Below are 22,617 nucleotides of genomic sequence, written 5' to 3' on the forward strand. Positions count from 1 at the left end.
ATAGTGAAAATTCCATTACAATTTGGTGTCAAAATGACCTCCATCGGATTAGAAACATTGATGATTGCCGACCATTGGTTTCCAATAGCCATCCCTACTTCAGGGCTCTTCAACTGAGAAATTGTAGCCTACACAAAATCCCAAGTGTTTTTAAAATTCAAGATGTTAAAGTTTGGGCACATTATTTTGTCATATTTATGCCATATTAATTCTGGGAGAACTAATAAGCTTGCTTTCTAAAATTATCTTCACATAATCAAATTACCTTTCGTTTATGAAGCATAAATAATGCTCTGTAGAGCCTTTGTAATGGTTCAGTAGAGGCAGATAAATGCATCGGTTGGAGTGGTTTAAGCAGACCAAAACCTGCTCAATCGTAGTTTACAGTGACGACCAAGCACAAGGTTTTGTCTATGATTTTGACTAGTGTTGATTTTCAACATCAGTTTATATGAGCCCTGAGTACTGTGACACAAGAGCAAAAACTGGAACAAAATCATAATATTGAACTGATACAGGAACCCGGAACTCACAGAGGAAGGCAAATACAATAAGCATCAATTTGGTCTAGTGATAAATGGGTGAAAAACACAAATTGGTACTTTGTTTGTGAGGGTACTCAGTACCGACAACTTTTATTATAGTGTAATCTTTCATTTTATAACTAGTTCCAGAAATAGGAACAAATCAGTAAAATAACAAATCAGTAAAATAAATAAAATAATAAAATTGCACGTAAGTGCAATGCTAAACGCAGATTCGTGATTAACGGGAATCTCTACGTGCGCAGGACCCGTGCTGCACATGTGCAGAATTGGTCCGCCGTGATCGCATGCAGCCCCTGCTATGCATCTGCCTCTGCCTGATTGACAAGCAGAGGCATTTACAGGGCAGTGTGGGGGCAGGAATGGTGTCACCCCCATTTTTTGGGAGGGGCAAGGCCAGGATCTGCGTCCACGGATGCAGGTTCCTGGCCTTGCAAGCTGGCCAGCCTGCGTAAGCTGAGGCTTACTCAGCTGGCCAGCACCGTCCTCCAGCTCAACTGATGGTCGTGATGGTTATCCCAGCCTGTGACTTTGGTCATAGTGCTGGGATTGCAAAAGCTGCAGGGGTGTCAGACATCTCCTGCTGCATTTCCATATTTGCAAGGGCAGATTTGCAAAGCTGCTGTGTGCGGCTTTGCAATTCTGTCCTTTGCTGAATCAGCCCCTTAAATCTTGCATCAACTTGTAAATATTAGGTGAGTTCAGGCACCTTTTCTCTGTCCACCAGAGACGCACGGAGGGAGAGTTTCTGTTTCTCAGTACCCCCAAACTCCCCTGTCAGACCAAATTTTTTTAACCTAAAATAAGGCCCTGTCCACTTGCATTGTATTATCTGAATTCATGGGTCTATTCAGAGGGTAAGGGGCCAATATGGTGCGACTCTATGAGATCACATCATTGTGTGTGTATTGAAAAGCAATCAGGCCATTAGAGCATCATTCCAATGTTTCTAGACCCCAGAGGTCTTTAAATGTTGGGATATTTATGCTTTCACCCAGTATATATATATATATATATATATATATATATATATATATATATCCATCGAAAAAAAGCATGAGAAAGAAAATAAAAGTAAGTTGCACCATGGTTGTATTTAAGCAAGAATCCAGGTATAACTTTAGTTTATGCTGATAACACATATATCCCCATTTTATTCCATACACAATATAAAGTCAACTAGAGGTGCATTTACACTTCAAGTAGACCTTTTTAATGAGTAATGTAAACATATATCTAAGTTTACAGTATTTGCTGTATACAATAACAATAAACAGTATTTTAAAAAATGTTTATTTATTAGCTCCTGCTCAGGTGGTCAATGGAAGTGTTCAGTAGGAAAATGTCCTGGAATCTGCAAGATAGAAGAGGGCATATATACCACAACCTTTGATGGCAAGAAATACAATCTATATGGCAACTGCAATTATATCATATCACATGTAAGTACAAAATTATACAATTCAATAATAAACTATGTTGCACTCATGAAGTAAACTTAACAAAATTCAAAAACAGAATGAATAATTTTGTAAGCCTTGGAAAAAGAGGATTTTTCTGTACTCACCATAAAGTCAATTCCTCTGAGTTCATCTGGGGGATACTGTGACTCTGGGTTTAGTGGGGAACCTGTGGAGTAGGCACTAAATAGTTAGCTATTGGGGCTGAAACTTTTGCTCCCCTTAAAACCTCCCACCTCCCCTAGCAAGTCAGTTATTTAGCTAAAAAGTTAAACTAGCTAGGCAGTTATTTATATCTAAAAAAGCCAAAGTAGAACATAGCGAAAAAGTAAAAACTGAAACAATGTGCCAGATGCACAAGCAAGTGAATTAATTGAGTTGATTTTACGGTGAGCTCACAAAAATCCTCTTTCATCTCATCTGGGGGATACTGTGACTCTGGGACTTCCCAAAGCAAGCACAGGCTGAGCCATGCAGAAAACTTTCAAGCAAAATTACAATTTTTGGCCACAAATGTGTGGAAATGGTACAGAGCACCAAGGCAGTGCTCTGTACAGTTGCTCAACTGAGGCACCATGTTGCACTGCCCAAAACGCACTCATGGCCAGAGAAGAATGTACCCTGATAGCATCAGGAACCAGCTCACCTAATGCAATATAAGCCTGCTTAATAGTAGAGATGATCCAGTGAGCCTCAGATTGTTTGGATGCAGGCCAGCCATGCCGGTGAGCATCCTAGAGGACCAAACGACAGTCCAACTTCCGAACCACCACGGTTCGATCAACATTAATCTGCAATGCACTGACAACAGCCAGGATGAAAAGTCAATAAAAAAATCTCCTGATTCAATGAGAAACCACTTTAGGTGGAAAAGATGGTCTTAGTATGAAGCACCACATTGTCAGAGTGAAAAATCAGATGTGGAGAAGTGGCAGATAATGCTGCCAATTCTGAGACCTGCTGAGCAGAAGCAATGGCCAGAAGAAAAAAAACTTTCCAAGTGAACAAATTAACTGACTAGGGGCCTGATTCATTACAGATTGCTATCCATTTATACGCAGATCCACCTTGAAAATATGCTAATGTTTCCAATCGCTATGCCATCACAGCACAACATAAGGAAACCCACTTCTCCTTACTCACATCTGTAATACATTGCAATTCTGCAAAACCATCAGTATCATTGAGTACCACCAGAGCATCACACACAAAGGTCAGACCCTACTCGGAGATGGCTAACTTCATCGCACGCAGTGAGATCTCAAGCTGCGTATGCCATTGCAGTAACTAATTTATGCATGCCCCTGTAATGGTGTTCAAATGCACTGACATGCCTGCATTTTGTGGACCAACCCCCGTCAACACCCCCAAATGCTCTCTTCCTGTCATTCATTCTGCGATGGGTCTGTATGGTCACTGTGATTGCAGTGTGATCGCAGTAATTCCTTCACACAAGCGCACTGTGCTGCATACGCATGCACAGAACGCAACAATTGGCCATCTGCATGCATAAACGCAGTTGCGATCCTTAATGAATCAGGCCCTAGGTCCCCAGGGAGAAGAATTGTAACATAAAGCAGCTGCACATGCAATACTTCTTCCATGAACATCATAGCATCTGGAAGTGAAGCCTAGACACGTCTGAAAAAGGACTGATAATGTCAAAACCTGATACCAAAATGAGGACAGGTGAAGGCCTTCAGACAAACCCTCCTGTAAAATGGAATGGAAGCATGGTAAATGAAACCAAAAAGCTGAAACACTTTTGATTCTCACACCAACCAATGTAAGCTCTCTATACCCAGTTGTAAATGATGGCTGTGGTTGGCTTACGAGAGTCCTCATGATGGTTGCAGAAAACCAGATATTGGTTTCAAGAGCCATGCTGGCAAAGCCAGCTGAGGCAAATCTGGATGAAGAAACAGTCCTTGAGTTAGAAGATTGTTCCAAAGTGGCAATCTCACTGCAAGAACATTCACATAGACTTCCTTGGATCTCTGGACCATGCTCTATTATGAAGAAACTTCTTGTTCAGTCTGGACAGCATGAGATTGATGTCTGAGAGACCCCAGCATTCCACAATCAGATGGAATGTGTCCTTTTGCAAAGCCTACTTGCCCGAGTGAACCCTGTGCCAACTGAGTATGATGGCTCCCCAATTTTCCACCTCTGGAATGAAGATGGCAGAAACCTCTGCATCCCACTGCAGGATTCAAGCAGTCTCTGCCATGGCCTGTTGACTCCTTATCCCACCCCAGAGCCATGGCACTGTTTGACTGGACTAATGAAATTTAGCTCTGCAGGAGTTGTTGAGCCCATAAAAGGACATACCAAATTACCCAAAGTTCCAATACATTGATAGAAATGGCAGTCTCCTCCCTGGACCAAAGACACTGGCACTGGAAACCGAGGATTACCACTCCCCATCCTCAAAAACTGGCATCCATTGTGACCAGGGCCCAGTCCCATATTAAGAATTGACAAACCTTGGACAGGTTGGGAGAGCAAAGCTTCCAAATCATGTAGTGATGAGCCTGAGGAGACACAGGGAACAATTGCCTGTCCAGACAGAGGTGCAATTTCCTCTAACACAGCAGGATACTGCCAAGACCTGGAGTGGAAGTGAGCATATTGTACCACTTCAAAGGTTGCAAACATCTTCCCCTGTAACTGCATACATCACAGGATGGACTTCCAATGGGGAAGCATAACAGACTGCATGCAGGATTGTAATGCTAGAATCTTTTCTACTGGGAGAAAGACCCCCTGACTGGTTGTGTTGAAAAGGAGCCCCAGGAAGACTATCCTCTGGGCCAGAACTAGGTTGGATGTGGGAAAATTGAGAATCCAACCATGGTCCTCCAACATGGACACTACCACCTAGAGCTGAATGTTGAGAATAGTCTGAGGGTGATTTTACCAACAAGTTGTCTAAGTAAGGGATGATGGTACTGTAATTCACTTGTGACTGAAAAATGCGATCATTGGGGCCCAGACCTTGGAGAATACTCTGGGGGATGTAAACAGTCCAAAGGGTAGGGACTTCTACTTAAAGCTATGGGACCCAATGATGAACTGGAGGAGCTTGTAATCCCTCTTCCAAATGGGAACATGCAAATAGGCATACTTGATGTCAAGTGATGCCAGGAACTCCCCTTCTTCCATGGAAGCAATGACAAAGATTCCATTTTGAATTTTTGCACCTTGCACCCCCAATTCCCTGGAAGAGCAGTTACTAAGAACTGGCATGGATGAGATCCCAGTATATCCAAAGCATATCCTTGAGACAGGACACCCCAAACACATATATCCATAACCAACTGGAATCAGATATCCCAGAACAGGAGAAAATGAGCTCCTACCCTTGGAGTTATGGCACCGACCTAGAATGACTCTTGGACTTCTTGTCACCCTGTCTAGGGCCAGGTCTGTGAGATGCCATGGCCATACGACCTCAGGCACGGCAAGCCCTATGGCCTCTAGAGGATCCCCTGGTGGGTGGAGGCCAGGCTCTACCAGGAAAATGAAAGGGCAAAACCAAGGAGGCTTGGTATGGGTAGGAATAACTGGGAGATATGTACTCTTACCTCTAGTTGCCCGAGAAATTATCCTGTCAAGCTCAAGACCAAACAGAGTCTTCCTTACAAACTGAATCACTTCCAACATCTTATTAGATTCTGTATTTGCCTGCCATTTCCACAACCAGAGGGTTCTTCTGGCAGAAATGGACAATGTGGTTATACCAGAGAGGAGGGAAATGACATCCAAAGAAGCATGACCAACATAGATGAAGGTCTGCTTCAATATGTCAACAAGGACCAGGAGGTCCAAGGGGTCTGCCTTACCTGTAAACCCTGCACCAGTTGGTTCAACCAGGCCTCTATAGCCTTGCTTAGCCAGGCCCCTTCTAAGACTGGATGAAGTGATGTCCCTGCAAAAAAGAATAGCAACTTAAAGTTTCACTTTTACGGTCTGTGGCATCTGGCAAAGTAGCTCTACTGGTCATGGGTAGAACCATGGCCCTTGCCAGGCAGGCAGTAGGCACAATCACCAAAGGGGGAATCTCCCACTTTGTTATGTCTGCATCTGCAAGGGGGTAGGTGTACCAGAACCTAGTGGGATTCTTAAAACTCCTATCAGGCTTAAGCCAGGCTTCCCCTAACAAATCTTCAAAATGAGCAAGAGGAGGGAACTTAATCATTTGCTTCCTTTTAAAAAAAAAAAAAATTCAGAGGGAGCAACTGATGCAGGGGATTCAACCTCTGCTAAGTTTAAGGCCTAGCAGATGGCCAGAATGAGGTTGTCTACACCAAGGCTGTCAGAGGATTTATCATCCCAACTAGAATGAGCTACTCAGTCTTGGGCCCTCATTCAGAGCCGCTCACAAAAAGCAAGCGCTCGCTCTGAATGAGGGCAGCTGCTTTTTTTTTTTAAAGCCGGCCTCCTAGCCACTTGTTAAGCTGTGGGTGACCACCCACAGCTTTAGCAAGCGGCCAGGTGATGGTCGCAATGGTCTTGACTATCGCGACCATTGGGGCTTGCGACGAGACCCTTGTGGTAGGGTCTCATTTGCCGCAAGCCCCAGTGAGCTTTTGGCTCTAATAGAGCTGGAAGCTCACTACTGACATCATTCATGATGTCAGTAGGGCAACCCCCAAATGGCAGGCGTTCCTTCGGGAACACCTCCGTTTGGCCAGCCACCCCCCCTCCCTGCCTACAAAGCAGAGTTAGCTGTCGATCAACATCAACAGCTGCCCCATTTGTAGCGAGCCCCAGAGCAAGAGAATTTGCGGTGTTTGCGCATGCGCAGTGCCCCACCATCGACCTACTTGCGAGTGCATGGCACTTGCGAGTGGGTCTGAATGAGGGCCTTGGTCCAACAACTCTCCCTCCTCAGAGGAACCCTCAGATACCACCTCACCTGAAAAATGTATGTCTGGAGGAACCTGGCATTTGTGGGAACTGGGAGTGGAGGGACAGAGGAATCTTTCCAAAGTGGAACAGACCCTGAACAGTTTATTCACCTGTTTGGCCATGCCAGTATCCACCGTTGCATCTACAAATTGCAGGAGGAGGAGGGGATGGAATTCTGTAAGTGAGCACAGATTCGGCTGAAAACCAATGGGGATGGAAACAGTCACTTCTCATTGGTTGCAGACATCACATACCTCACTGGCCAGAGCCACAATAGACCTTTGCCCATGCCAGTAACACCTCAACAGACAGTGAATCCTGAGGCATGCACTGACTGAAAGCATCAGTCCCACAAATTGCACATTTAGAAGAATCATAGTGAAGCTGTACTGCCCTCCTGCTTGGATTTTTGAAGTCTGTCTCCATTTCCAGACCTATTGAGGGATGTAACCTTAAACATATATGTATATAATATATAAATAAAAATATATTATTGTCTATATATATTTTTTAAATTAAGTCTCGGTGGGACTAAACCCATAACCCTAATCACAGTATTGAGCTACTGGTAGGGCTGGGGCAATTAATATATTAATAAAAGAAACTTAGTAAACTAAACTAAACCTAACTAACTAACCTATTTAAACTAATCTAAAACTACAGGCTAGTAACTTACCTCACTACCCAGCACTACCTGTACTGTGGAATCCACAGGGCTAGTGGCATCTGACGTCTCAGCCTGGAAAGCTGAAGCAGGAAGATAAGGTGCTAAGCACCACCCCCTGCTCTGGGAGTGCAAGGAAGATGGCATCCGCCATGTAAAACATTGACAGAAACAGGAAAAATGTGAGAACCAGGAGTCAGCAGCCCAACACCACTTTACATGGAACCAGAGTTGCTATTACCTTTCTGCCACTGCTCTGGTCACCCAGCACTACCCATTATAGACTGCCAGTTGCACTGAAAGAAAGCAGCATTCCAGAATGCATCGGGACCTGAAAGTGGATCTCAGGATAAATGCCTGTGAAGCAGCCTGTGACCCTCTGCCAGTGCCGGGACCAGACTGTGGTCATGGGTGTAGTCGCCGGCTGCCAATGATGCTTTTGAATGCCCATTCTTGAACTAAACTAGATTTCAGAAGGGGATTCAGGCTACTGTACCATAACATCAAGAGGCTATAACTAAAATAAAAACTGTAGCTCCTTTGTTCGTGCATTCTCCTGCAGGCACTAAATAAAAAAATAATTAGCTGGAGGAGGTGGGATGGTTTAAGGGGAGGGAGAGTTTTAGCTCCAATAGCTAACTATTTAGTGCCTACTCCTCAGCCTCACCAGTAAAACCAGATGAGATGGAAAAGGAATTATGCACATTATAACGTTGGTATGAATATGCTTAGTGATCCATTTATATTAAAATAGGTACTGGAGAGGTGTTTACAGTCCTTTTATTTGAAGTTTGTAAAAATGTGTACCACTTCACCTTCCTGTTTAATGTAGAGTAATAAATAATGTAGCGCGCCACTTATGGTTGAGGCTGCTCCCAAGAGAAATTGACAATTCTCTTTTTTAGCTGAAAACAGCTACAAACACAACATCTAATGTAATTGCAGTGCCAATACTAAAAAGCTAAATACATGCTTTTTGTACAAATAAATTTAATATCCATTAACAATTACATGACATGTAGAATATAAAGATAAAAAAGCCTTCAATCATAAGGACATAAATATGGACATGATATTTTTCAGCAATAACTGAACCAGGAGCACAGCAGCAAGTCACTATACACCTTCCCAAGCTCCTATTTATACATTCTAGGCCAACGCAAGTACATACCTACCAGTGACATTTGTAGGTTTGCTGGAATATTTTTTCTAGTGATACATTTACATGAAGTCAGTGCTCTAATTAACAATATTAAATTGGATATTCATCCGTGTCAGTTGATTTTGCACAGTTATTGCTGAAAAATATCATGTCCATATTTATATCCTTTTGATTGAAGGCTTTTTTAACTTTATATTCTACATGTTATGTAATTATTAATGGATATTGCATTTATTTGTACAAAAACCATGAGTTCTATTTAGCTTTTTAGTATTGGAGTTCCTGTTTAATGTGCCTAAATGTATATATATCCAGATAAAGTTATGCACTCATGGTATTGTAGGTTCATTTACAGGGCTGCACTCTTCATATGTGTATTCAGGGGTGCCAAGAGGGGGCGGATACTATTTACCCGGGCCTGTTGGAGGGGCCTGCCGGGGGCCCAGGTCCTGCAGCCTGCCCCCCCACCCCTGCTGCTACTTTAGTTCAAGCAGGGAGAGAGAGGACTGACTGCAGCTGAAGCGGCCTCTCTCCCCAGCCCAACACATATGCTGTTGTCATGCTGTGTACTGGGCTAGGGAGAGAGGCTGCTGCAGCAGTAGTCAGTCCTCTCTCTCCTTGAGTTATGTGCGGGGGGGAGCGATTGCACCCCCACCCCCGGGCACCGGCACCACAAACATGTTGAATTTATTTTTTTGTAAGGAGAGGGTCGGGCCACACCTCCCCGAGGTGTACCTTGGCCCGGTAGACCTATTGGCAGCCCTATGTGTATGGTTAGCACTCAATACAGATGTACTAAGGCTTGGACAGTGATAAACTACCAACCAATCAACTCCTAACTGTCATTTTTCAAAAACAGACTGTAACATGACTGCTAGGAGCTGATTGGCTGTTACTTTATCTATCTCCACTTTATTACTTTCCAAGGCTTAGGGGTAAAGTTACAAAAGTGAGTTTTTAGACGTGGAGATGTTTCCCATGGCAACCAATCAGATTCTACTTAACATTTAACTAGCACCTTCTAGAAGATAATAGCTATAATCTGATTGGTTACTATGGGCAACATCTCCACTTCTAAAAACTCACTGTAGTAAATTTACCCCTTAGTATATCTCCCCCAATAACACATATCTTTATCCAAAAAAGCTTAAAAAGGCATTCATCAGACTTCATAAGAATATACCTGTAAGAATCATGAGAATCAGAGAACAGTTCATTGTGGCCACAACAAGCTAATTTCTGATTCTTATGTCTAAGGGCCTGATTCAGAGATGGACGCTGTTATCATCCCTGCTGTGTCTTTGGATGCAGCAGTGATGCTAACATATGCTAATGCAGCAGAAGGCATCTTAGGAGAAAAGACACCTTCTGACAGCATTGCAGATCCGAGGGCTGCATCCTGCAACACCATCGGTCATCTAAGTAAATCTGAGGTTACTGAAATTGGTTCTCACAGCTCCATTCTCGAGGTCGGGAAGTATGTGTTGAAAAAAAAGGTAAGTAGAGGAGATTTTGCAGATGATAATTGCATTCTAGTTAAAGTAAAGTAGATGACACCAAAGAGTTTAGTTACAGTGATGGCTTGTAAAAGCCTCAGCTTCCCGGTGTGTTTAAGTTCAAAATTGGGAACTGCAATGCTTTTAATCACAAAGCATAGGATATTTTGCTATCTTGCTATTTTAAATTTAACAATTAAACATGCCAGGGAAGCAATGGATTTTACAAACCAGTAATTAGTACATTAACTCCAAGTAATAAAATAAAGGGAAAAATTTAATTACTTTGATGAATTTTTTTCTATAAAAAAAATGCAGTATAAATATACTATTTTAGTGACTGCTGGCAAGGGTATATCTATAAAGAGTGCAGATTGTGCAGTACACATGGGCACCTGGGTCTAAGGGGATCCTGCACTGCACATTCTGTACTCGTAACAAGTCTCACAGGTTCCATGCACCATGTCCACCTGCCTATATAAAGTGGTGGCAGAGCCATTATTCTGGAGATATCTTAAGAAAGGTAGTGCTGTGCAGCAATAGCAAGAACTATGTCACTGTGCTAGATGCATTGTTTTCTTCTGTGCATGCACTTTCATCCTGAATATCAGTGTAAAAATGGCTCTGCTGGCAGGAGGTACGATCGGCCTACTGCATTGGCACAACATGCATTAATATGCCACTGAATACTTGGTTTTTTAAAACATTAAAGGGAGTATATTTAGCAACAAATATGCTAAAATGGTTGCCTAAGGAATACAATTTTCTTTTTTCTTTACAATAGGCACTCACCTGGTTAATTTTTGCTGAGATAAAGCAGACTCTGACTGCTCAGTCAACAAGTTCCTTGAACAGTGTCACTCTTGTTCATAATATGGTAAGTGGACCATATCTCACTTGCATTGATTAACCTGACTCTTGCTTTGTTCATAAAATGATAATACATAAAATATAATAAGGAATAGCATAGAACAACGCCTTCACTTGGTTTATGACCGAGAGAAGGCTGCCATTGCAGACAGCTTTGTCCTTTATCCGTAAGATTACCATTGAAGGTTTAGGTTGCTAGCATATAATTCTGCTGTCAGACTTTGGGGCCTGCCCAAGAAATTGGCTGATCTCACAGTTAAGTGGCTTCAACCTGAACAGTGTACCTTTTTCCAGTTATACTGGAAACATTAATTGAACTGCTTCCTGCCAATATTGCATGGTGGGTACGAGTGCATCGAGCTGAGAATTTGGAGTCTGCTGTCCAGCTTGTGGAAAATGCTTTGCTGACAAATGAAGGCATGGAGGGCTTTTCTTGCTTAAGTAGTCCAGTGTCTCCTCAGTGAAACTCATCTCTACCCAAGTTGTCATCAGGTTTGGATTTGGATATGATCCAATTCCCAATTTTCCCCAAGATGTCCTCGTGAAAGTTCAGGTCCACAGCACCACAGTGCCCTATGCACCCCCAAAATTATTCTACAGATAAGGTGATTGCTGCCCATTTCCAGGAAGTCAGAGGTCCAGAGCTAGCAAATTTCCTGGCACCTCCATTTCAGGTGTGTTCTTTGTATGACCAATCCAGACATCAAGAATTAGTATGAGAGCATCAAGCTGAGAATTTGGAATCTGCTGTATGGCTTGTGGAAAATGTTTTGCTGATAAGTGAAATCATGCCAGACTTCTCTTGCTTAACAAGGCCGGAGTCTCCCTGCCTGCCTCCACAGCAAAACTCGCCTCCATGCAAGTTGTCACCAGGTCTGGATTTATACAGGCTGTAATCCCCTCATCAGAAGACTTCCTTGAGAAAATCCAGATACACAGGTCCACATTTCTCTTTATCTCAAGTAGCTTTTTGCCCCAGACATTGCTCTACAGGGAAGGTGATTGTTGCCCACTTCCCGGAAGTCAGCGATCCGGAGATTGGGGCCTCCACCTCAGGTGTGTTCATTATGTGGCCAATCCGGGCATTAATAATCATTAATGGAAGTGTCCGCAGATAGAATGCTCCCCTTCTGGGGTCTTTAACACTGCTGAAACCTGCCCTGTTCTATCTCTGATACAGGTAAGTGTACAGGTGGAACACAGACTAGTCAAAAGTTTGGTGGACTCTGGCTCTGTTATTACCCTGATACAGAGGGACTTGCTTTATCCAGAGTGGTTGTTGCTCAATGAATAAGTTGTGTGTACAAAAATGTTCAGGCCTATCCTGCTGATGTGGTCCCTTTGATAATCAGGAGAAAGACTACCAAATTATGTGAGGGTGTGTACGTGGTTACCAGCCCCTGTGATAATAGGTTGTGACTGGCCTCACTGTCAAGCTCTTGTCTTGCCTGAGCAAGAGGTGCCTGCCAGGTAACCACAATGCTCATATCCTGGTGCCAAACTCATGTCACCTGTAAGCTTACTCCCAAAATCATAAAATTGGCTGCAGTACCACATGCCCACCAATTCAGACTATGGCACTACAGATAAAAACAGGTGGCTTCAAGCAAGCTAGCCACCCAGAGTTGTCCCAGAGTCAGCTGTGACCTACTGCAGCTGCTAGTGACCAGCAGGACCCTGCACTGGTCATGGAACACTGAAGCAGCATGGAAGGAGATCTTGCAGCTGGAGTAAGTAACTACAATGCAGAGTCGTGACAATATAACAGGTCAAGTGACTGGGTGGCATGGGGCCCTACTAGTGCAGTATAGAGCTGCAGCAGTTCTCCAACAACCAAACTTTTGGACATGCCTTAAAATCTTTAGATCTACTATTTTCAGGTTTTCCAATTTTATTGAGGCAAAATGTGTGACTTTGTCGGGCTAATGTGAACACATAATTGGACACACATATAAAGATTAGGTTGACCAAATGGTAATGATGCTCAAGCATCAGCGCACAAGTAAAGATTGTGGGGAAAACTTTGCTGAGACCATTGCGGGAGACTTAAAACATAGAGGGTAAACAATGAAAATGAAGAAGAAAACAGCAACACAGTAAAGAGAGACTACACAGTAAACAAGTTAATATGAAGTGCAATCTACTGTCCCTCCAAACTAATCACTGAAATGATAAATAGCCTATAACTGTTGTTATACGCCAATAATAAATAATATAGTTGGAAATACCTGGAAATGTGAACAATAAAAAGGGTTGAAGATGATTGTTCTGAAAGGAAATTTTGGTCAGCTCATATTCATCAGTATGTGTAGGGAGTTTGACATTAACCAGATTATCACACAAGCAGTTAATGAGACGTAAGGCAGGTTGGCATAATGTCTGATCTCCCTTCACTACAGTATATAGAAATGGTTTCTGCATAAAACATATGCACCCACATACCAACACATCATTCTTATGATGCCGCAAGATAGTTACAAACACCCTGTGTCAATATTTCATTAGCTAATGTCTATGTATCCATTTATTTTAACATTTTTTTTTGATAATTTTTCTTGCAAAAGTTAGTTCTTAAAGGGGAAGTTTCAAGTCAGCAAATTATTTGTATTAATGTGTTATACTTACATGTCTACTGTTATGACATATAGTGCAAGTACAGTAAGGTCATGTTTTCGGAATTGCAACTGAGGCAGACACACAAAGTAATGCAAATCTACAGGTACATGTCAGTATCAATTCTAGATAAAAAAAAAACTGTACAAAAAGAGATAAGGTGCGCCTCTCAACCAATCAATACAAAATCTTCCAAACTGGCAGCTCCAAACAAGCAGGATCTGCTACCTGCTATATAAAGAATATAAATATAATGGAGTAGGAGCGCTTGTTTGTGAAGAAAAAACACAATAGCTACTGTAAAAAATATGTTTAATACCAATCAAAACATGAAGACAATATAATATCAATAGCAATGTTTTAAAATAAACTTTCAGCTCTTTATGTCAGTGCCAGATGTTCTCTTCCTATGCTCTGGAATATACAAAGATTTTTACTTGGTGTCAAAACAGATAGTCCAAAAATTGATAAAAAATGTCCTGCTATTTTCAAATAGAAGTGAGCAAATTGTATCTTCTTATCTTCTTACTATGTAATTGTTGCTGAATTTGCCTTAAAGGTTATTATGTAACCACTGTAGGAGGCCATGTATGATATAGCACAGTGCCTGTCTGATGCACGTTAGCCCCAAACAATGTATCTGTGGGGTGAAATACTCCTCCACCCAAAATCGAGACTGCATTACATCAACATCTATGTGTGGGTCACCGACCATTGGAGACCGAGACGGTAATCATTAATTCACACTCCTGCTTTTGGGTGGTGAAGTATTTCACCCCACAGATACATTGTTTGGGGCTAACGTGCATCAGACAGGCACTGTGCTATATCATACATGGCCTCCTACAGTGGTTACATAATAACCTTTAAAGCAAATTCAGCAACAATTTCATAGTAAGAAGATACAATTTGCTCTCTTCTATTTGAAAATAGCAGGACATTTTTTATCAATTTTTGGACTATCTGTTTTGACACCAAGTAAAAATCTTTGTATATTCCAGTGCATAGGAAGAGAACATCCGGCATTGACATAAGAGCTGAAAGTTTATTTTAAAGCATTGCTGTTGATATTATATTGTCTTCATGTTTTGATTGGTATTAAACATATTTTTTACAGAAGCTATTGTGTTTTTTCTTCACAAACAAGCGCTCCTACTCCATTATATTGATATTCTAGATGCCTGAGGGGTCCGTGATAATGTGCACTGATGAGGATGATGATGGTTGCCAGCAACAGATAGCCACTCTTGTTTGGCTTATTGTTAACAGCATTTCTGAAATTGATAGATATTTCTTAATTGATTGTGCATAAATTATGATTTTGTAGCTGTATTTTAGTTTTCATTTTTAAAATGTATTCATAAAAAATACATGCTATATTATAGAGCAGTGGTCAGGGAACAGGGGTAAATTACCCCACATGGGGTAAAAATGAAATTCCTGGGGGTAATGGACGGACAGCCGGGCATGCATATGAATCTTTCTATAATATAGAATGATTCATATGCTGTGCCACAGGGAGGCTCTAAGCTGGACGCCCGCTGAGATATTACCAGTGGGTGCCCAGCTCCTTCCCTACAGCGCCGCGTTAGCCGGAGGCTGGAGTTCTCTTCTGAACTCCAGCTTCCGCCTCTCTCCATGCGCACTATAGGAGAGACAGCATGACGTCTCTCCCATAGTTCCGAGGAGAAGCCGGGCGGACAGGATGGCGGCGGATGCAGGAGCGGGGATTAAGGTAAGTGTCTTTTTATGTACAAGTGGCACTACAGGGAAATTATATGGGGGCACTACTACTGGGGCATTATATGGGGCACCATATGGGGCACTACTACAGGGGCATTATATGGGGGGCACTACTACAGGGGCATAACTATGGGGGCACTACTACAGGGGCATAACTATGGGGGCACTACTATATGATTTCCTTCCTTTCAAATCAAGGGGGTAACGTTGGCGTATCTAAATATATTTTGGTGTAAAAGGTAAAAAAGTTCCCTGATCCCTGTTATAGAGGTTTGTTATTTTTCATTTAAATCAAACCTAAATAAAAAAAAACTTTCTGCGCTTATGAATTGCTGTGTGTAAGTGTATCTGATGTACACCTGACATAAACTTGGCGCATATGGTAAAGGCGTAGAACTTTGATTTATTCAACTCACTTTTGGAAATGATGTGCATGTTGGTGTTGATGCTGCAGAGTTATATAGGCACACACCAGTGTATGACTCAAACTATAAACAGCCCAGTTACTTAACCAGTGGTGTTGTTACAAGTACACTGTTGAAGGAGCTGATCAGGGTTCTATACAGCTCACCAGCTGGTGAGTGTATGCTGCAAATGGGTAGCGGTGCAGATATCTAAAGCACTGTTGTACAGGTATACACTGGGGTCTCTCACGGGCTAAGCAAGAAACTTTGTCTCCCACCATGTCACTCTTACATAATAAAGACAAGATGATCCCTGCTTATGCTTAGTAGTGAGCTTGGTGGCCATCTTATCCATGAAGAACAGGAAGACTGGAGTCTGTACAGTAGTAGACTCCTCTTTCAACACTCAGCATATCTGTTACATTGCAATTGCTTTAGCCAACAACATTTTAAGTCTGTGTATTGCACCCTTTTTACGTTCAAAATCAGCATGAACTTCATAGAGTACATCTCATCTAGAGTGATGAGGAAATGAGGGGCTATTGTCACACGCCACTCTGGAGACCCCAGAATCAGACCCCGCCGCTTACCTTTGCCGGCGTTGACCCGCGCTGTCTTCCGGCTCCCGCGCCGTACTTCTCTCTCAGGGTAGTCTCCTCTGTTGTCTTCTGGAGGGTCCCGCTGCTGTGCTGCTTCCACACCGGCTCCTGCTGATCGCTGGTCCCCGCTGGTTACTTCCAAGAAGCGCTGTCCTCTGGTCCATGGGCGCGGCCATCTTGGATTGCCCATGTGACTCCACTACCACCAATGAGGAATCGTCTCATTCTCTCTCAGCCTGTCAGCTCTCAGCATCCACTATAAAAGGATCCCCAATGCTGACACAAGTTGCCAGTGCAACTAGTTTCTTAGTTTTACTAAGTGAGCATTCCCACTGTGCTCCAAAGGTGTTTCCTGCTATCCAGATTAGTATTCACCTTCTGGCTTCCCAGCTGTTCCATGTAGCATCCCAGCTACTAACGTCTCCACACGGCTACCCAGCTGCTCCATGTAGCATCCCAGCTACCAACGTCTCCACACGACTACCCAGCCGCTCCATATAGCATCCCAGCTACCAATGTCTCCACACGGCTACCCAGCCGCTCCACATAGCCACCCAGCTACCAACGTCTCCACACGGCTTCCCAGCCGCTCCACGTAGCCACCCAGCTATCAACGTCTCCACACAGCTACCCAGCCGCTCCATGTAGCCACACAGCTACCAATGTCTTCACACGGCTACCCAGCCACTCCACGTAGCCACCCAGCTACCAATGTCTACCCACAGCTCTCCAGCCGCTAAATATAGCCACTAAGCTACCAACGTCTACCCACGGCTCTCCAGCCGCTCCACGTAGCCACTCAGCTACCAACATCCACCCACGGCTATCCAGCCACTCCACGTAGCCACCCAGCTACCAACGTCTACCCACGGCTATCCAGCCGCTCCACGTAGCCACCCAGTTACCAACGTCTACCCATGGCTATCCAGCTGCTCCACGTAGCTACCCAGCTACCAACATCTACCCACGGCTATCCAGCCGCTCCACGTAGCTTCCCAGCTCCTAACGTCCACTCAAGGCTATCCAGTCTTTCCAAGTGGCTTCCAAGCGACCACGCTACTTCTACATTACTCAAACTCCCTATCAGTTCACTGCTCCCTCTCATGCGGAGGACCTTTATTAAGCCAAGTCTCCAGCGAGCGTCTGCGCCAAGTAGTACAGGTCCAAGGCCCAGTCCGGGAACACAGCCTCTAAATCCCACGATTGTGACAGCTATCCAGCTACTCCCAATACTTTTGTCACTTAAGTCTATTACTTTCCTGTCCTTCATATATACTTACTGTTGCTGAGCTGCAGCTGTATTTCTGTAAGCAGCAGTTAGTGAGAGGCATTCACTAAAGAGTTTTCTATTTCAATAGGTTTGCATAATACATGAATAGCAGGGTTAGTGATAATGATGTGATTTTAATAATAATGACTCTAAATGGGAGGATAATCAGGTGTACAGTATAAGCTTATAACTAAAGAAACTTGTTTGTCTAATGAAAGTCAGTTTTATACTGTAGTTCTGTTCAACAAGACAATCCTCGTTCAGAGGTTTGTTTTTGTGTGATACAGCATCTGTAATTATAACAGTATGTCAGTGCAAAATAAGTGGGGATACTGCTGTTTGTTACTGAGGAAGATAAAGTATCACACAAAGTGTCACACATAATAAATTAGGCATGACCATAATAAATTAGGGATGACCAAAGAGATGAGCAAAATATTTCAGTACATTTTAATTTTCTATAAATCTTAGTGTTTTGCGGCTGCTGAATCCATTCACAAAAGTCACCCTGAACATGTATCAAATAGTTTTTTAGTTTTTAACCAAAAATATCATTGCTGTTTTTAATGACTCCAATGCCATAGAAACACATCCAGATAAATGTTTTTTAATATCTTCAAACCTATTTCTATAAAAATATATGTTTTTAATTGTTAATAAAACTAATTATGAATTAATTCACTGCAAATCCAAGTTTTGGCTCAAAATTATTACTATCCCTACCAACTAAACCATAGTAATATACCTCATTACACAAGGATATTTAAATTGACAAGTGAACAGATTATCATCCAATTTTTGTACCCGATTTTCACATAACAACATCATGTAAAACCAATTAAACAAATCTGTTATTTTTCCTTAAGGGAATTGATGAAAAAAGGTACATGTTTACAAAGGATGGATTCATTTTAAATGGAGGAATTAAATACACAAAACACTACAAATCAGGTAATAAATGTCATAATAATGTAAAGTACTATTTTTTAAATCAAATATTATATAAAATAAACATTCTTGGAAATGTTTTTCCTTTCAGAGAATGTAAGGATTATTCAGTTCCGCGATGTTATTCATGTCATTGTAAACAATAATATGGAAATAATGTTACGAATGAAGCCTACAATGCAACTATATATCTCAGTTCCAAATACTGGATTTGAATACACAAGAGGTAAGATGTATTCTAACTCTGAACATATTGTACTGTATTAATCTACTAAATTAATATATGCAATGGCTAAACTCATAGGAGGGGTGGATTTTTCTCATTTTATGTTTGTTTAGCAAACTTAGGAGAATGCATGTTATAGATCACTATGGATATGTGGGGATCATTATGGATATGTGGGGTGCCCAGTAGTTTTCTGGTACATATTCTGTACATTTACAAAGCCATGGAGGCTTAAGTAATAATGTGTCATCTTGTGCCACTATGGGAATTCTTGCGAGTGTTGCCATTTTTTTTAATGCGGCAATCATTTTAAAGGCAAAACCAGCTTGCACCAAATGCAATAAAAAAAAAGTAATTTACTGAGGTAAAAAAAAAATTTGTAAAGAAATTGATAACTATGCCAGTGGGAATTACTGTGCAGGTACTGAAAAAAACCTTTTTTTGCATTTTCTGTTTCTTCCAAGGACTTTGTGGTTCCTTCAATCATAAAGCAGATGACGACTTTATGTCCAATCAAAATATACTGGAGTCTTCACCAGAAGTGTTTTTTAGGTCCTGGGCTATGTCAGCTTGCCCTCCTCTAGATCAGCCAACTTGCATTGACTTGAATAATGGTAAACACTAACTAAAATATAATAATCATCCTATTCTGCTAGATCTTACTAATCATTTTTCTTTGCTTACTTTCACTTAAGGAATGCATTCAGTCTGATATGCTGAATTAATGGAAAAAATGTAGGCCACCAAGTAATTATGCAGGCACTGTACACTTTAAATGTTCAAAAATGACCAAATACAGTTTCTATTATTTATGCTAGATACAAATTCACACTCAGTTTAGACCACAGCTTAATATTTATTTTAAAAGTTGTAGCATACCACGTTTAAATTAAAGTAGCATCTTGAGTGTATTTCTCATATAACTCTGAGGCCATATATGAAAAAAATATTATGTAGCCCTTACTATGAATTTCAAAATATGCATGCTGATTTTTATGAAAAGTACATTAGATTTATTTAGACTTGTATATACAGACTTTTAATATCATGTACCGGTACATATTTATTTTATGTTCAATTTAGTCATATATAGACTGTTTTATTTATTTTGATCTGAGGATTTGAATATGAAATTCCAATGCTACAGTATGATATTTCTATAGAAATGTTTGCTGAGAGGCAGTGTTCAAAGCTTAAAGATCCTAGTGGACCCTTTGGGGAGTGTCATTCTGTTGTGGATTACAGAACATACTATGAGGTACAGTATTACAATAACGCACACACTGTTAGCAATTTTATAGCAAATTTGATATCTCCATTTCCATTATCTATTCTACTAAGCATGCAGTGGATATTCCTGATTTAAAAATTAAACATGTCCACTAAAGAAAAACAAAGAAACTGCATGTTAATTACAGAACAGTAGCATCTGACTTATCTTTTCTATTTCCAAATCACAGTTGCAGCAAATAACTGAAGTGTTAAACTCCATCTAACTCCTCCCTTTCATATGATTTCTAATTTCAGAACTATCATTAGGGAAAGTAAAACAAAGTTTAAGAAGAAGAAGAATATTAAAATGCAAATTTGTTTTATTATTTTATTGCAAAAATAATAGTAGGATATTAAAGGCATAGGCTCGCTAGAAAGAAAAGTAAATAATTTCTGCTGCTAGAGCTTATCATACATGCAGAAATAATCACCAAATAGCTCCTGACCTCAGTCTCTGTGAAAAGAACCATTGACAGAGGTAAATGGTTTGGACAGTGGGGAGAAAGACAGGGGTGATTTTTAAAGCAATATTAGTAGACTTAAAAAACACTTACTGTAAGTAGACACATCCAAGTCCAAAGCTTTTTGGATAATAGACCCCTTACTGTACCTGCATATGAAAGAGCCAGGCAATTCTTACTTATGCTGACAGGCACATTTTAGCTCTATCTTTGTGTGTTACTAATTTAAACATAAAAAGGTTTTTTGCTGTTAAATGTTTATATATTTTTTCATACTGCAGAGATGCGTAAGTTTCACTTGTAGGAGTGAAGACATTCATGGCGGTTTGTGCACTGCATTAGAGAATTATGCAATGGCCTGTGCTGAAAATGGAATCATGTTACACAACTGGAGAGATGAAATGTGCAGTGAGTCCTGTTTTTGTCACTTATTTGTATGAGCCCTGGTCATCTAGGATGAAGAGTGGGATTAGTTTTGTCATATTTACAGGGTGATTCCCAGACTTGGGAGTTTGGGTTGGTCAATAGTCGTTCCAACTGAGGGTATATGAATAATTACATGAACTTTAATTTTACTGAAAGCAGCATGAATCTGCAGTCACTCCTTGGCGTGTAGTGTACCTCTCTCTCTGCAATGATGCAGAGCTCACAGAAGAGGCTAGAGCTTTCCAACTTGGTCGCACCCTGATGTCTGAGAATTGGCAACAGTAACTAATGAAACTCTATGAAATTAACAATTATAATGACATGACAGTGAAGGCGGCTCTATGGATACTTATATGCTCTATGTCACTTTGATCTTTTTGGCTTGGAAAATATAGAACAGTCTAGATCACTACTCAACCAACTTGGTTTGAACAGTGTAAAAACTAACTACCATATGTCAAAATGGCCAATTTTAAATGTCTCTTCAGGATCACATGATGAATCCCAAGCTGTAAAGAAGAAGGATCCTTTGTATTAGGTTTTATAAAGCTATTTTCACAGGCTACTATTTGCTCATTCAATACAACTACAGAATGACTGCATCTGAAGCCAATTTTGTCACAAACAAGCATGGTCATACTGCAGTGATCATTCAATGAGTTGGTGGCACTGGCACAGAAGTTGCACAATGTTTACTGCTAGTTGATCATCAGAGTACAGTAGCTAGGAATAAAACACTTGGCCTGATCTAAGATCCTTCTGGTTAGTTAGGATTTTGATCAGACTATGAGCCTGATTCAGAGTTAGGAGCAGATAAAAAATAGCAATTTTCTCCTGGAACAAATTATGGTGCAATGCAGGGAAAATACTGGCTGCTTTTGTATGTAGTGAACAAATACTGTGAAGTTATGTTTTCAGACTGACATTAGAAATTAAGCAAAAACATGCCCCGCCCAACTCTAAGGGACATATTATTAACACTACTTTGTGGGAAATCTTCAGCAAACCTACTTTTTTTGGAGGATACCTGCAAAAATTAAGTAACCCTGGTATGTATTAAGGGGTGGTCCCTCCATATTTTTTGCAAAAGCAGATTTTTATGAAGGCTGCTCAAATCTGAACCAAGCTTTCCATACTTTGGTCCCAATAGCTAGCGTCATACTTAGATTGTATTGTAGTCTATGAGCTACAGGATATTTATATCTATGCATGCACAGTAGCTTGGCTAGTTCCGACACTGGAAGTAAAGTGATAATATAAATGATCTATTTACCATGGGCACAACTACCATAGGTGCAAGTGATGCAGATGCTATGGGGCCCAGATCTGAGGGGGCCCATCTTCCTTGTCAAGTTTCATGTGTTATATGTATTTTTCACCATTGGGTGGTACATAAGGGCCCTTACAAACTTTTGCTATGTGGCCTTCAAATACCTAGTTACACCTCTGCTCAATACTTTTTATGTCCCTGCATGTGTTTGTGGGTGGTCAGAAGTCTGCTGCTTTATGATGTACATTTTTAGATAAGTATTAAAGATCAACTT

The 22,617-nt window shown here is 41.3% G+C and overlaps 1 protein-coding gene across 1 annotated transcript in view; it reads left to right on the plus strand.

Moving 5' to 3' along the window:
• LOC148515255 (mucin-19-like) overlaps window positions 1-22,617 on the plus strand; it is a 157,833-nt gene that overhangs the window by 46,009 nt on the left and 89,207 nt on the right. Inside the window, exons 8-14 of the mRNA XM_088480249.1 lie at window positions 1,849-1,987; window positions 11,026-11,118; window positions 18,607-18,691; window positions 18,780-18,914; window positions 19,379-19,528; window positions 20,078-20,172; window positions 20,929-21,055. Coding sequence (XP_088336375.1) covers window positions 1,849-1,987; window positions 11,026-11,118; window positions 18,607-18,691; window positions 18,780-18,914; window positions 19,379-19,528; window positions 20,078-20,172; window positions 20,929-21,055 — 824 coding nt within the window. The remainder of the gene's footprint in view (window positions 1-1,848; window positions 1,988-11,025; window positions 11,119-18,606; window positions 18,692-18,779; window positions 18,915-19,378; window positions 19,529-20,077; window positions 20,173-20,928; window positions 21,056-22,617) is intronic.

The sequence above is a fragment of the Taudactylus pleione genome, unplaced genomic scaffold (assembly GCF_031769625.1).
Source record: "Taudactylus pleione unplaced genomic scaffold, aTauple2 ptg000251l, whole genome shotgun sequence".
Lineage (NCBI taxonomy): Eukaryota > Metazoa > Chordata > Amphibia > Anura > Myobatrachidae > Taudactylus > Taudactylus pleione.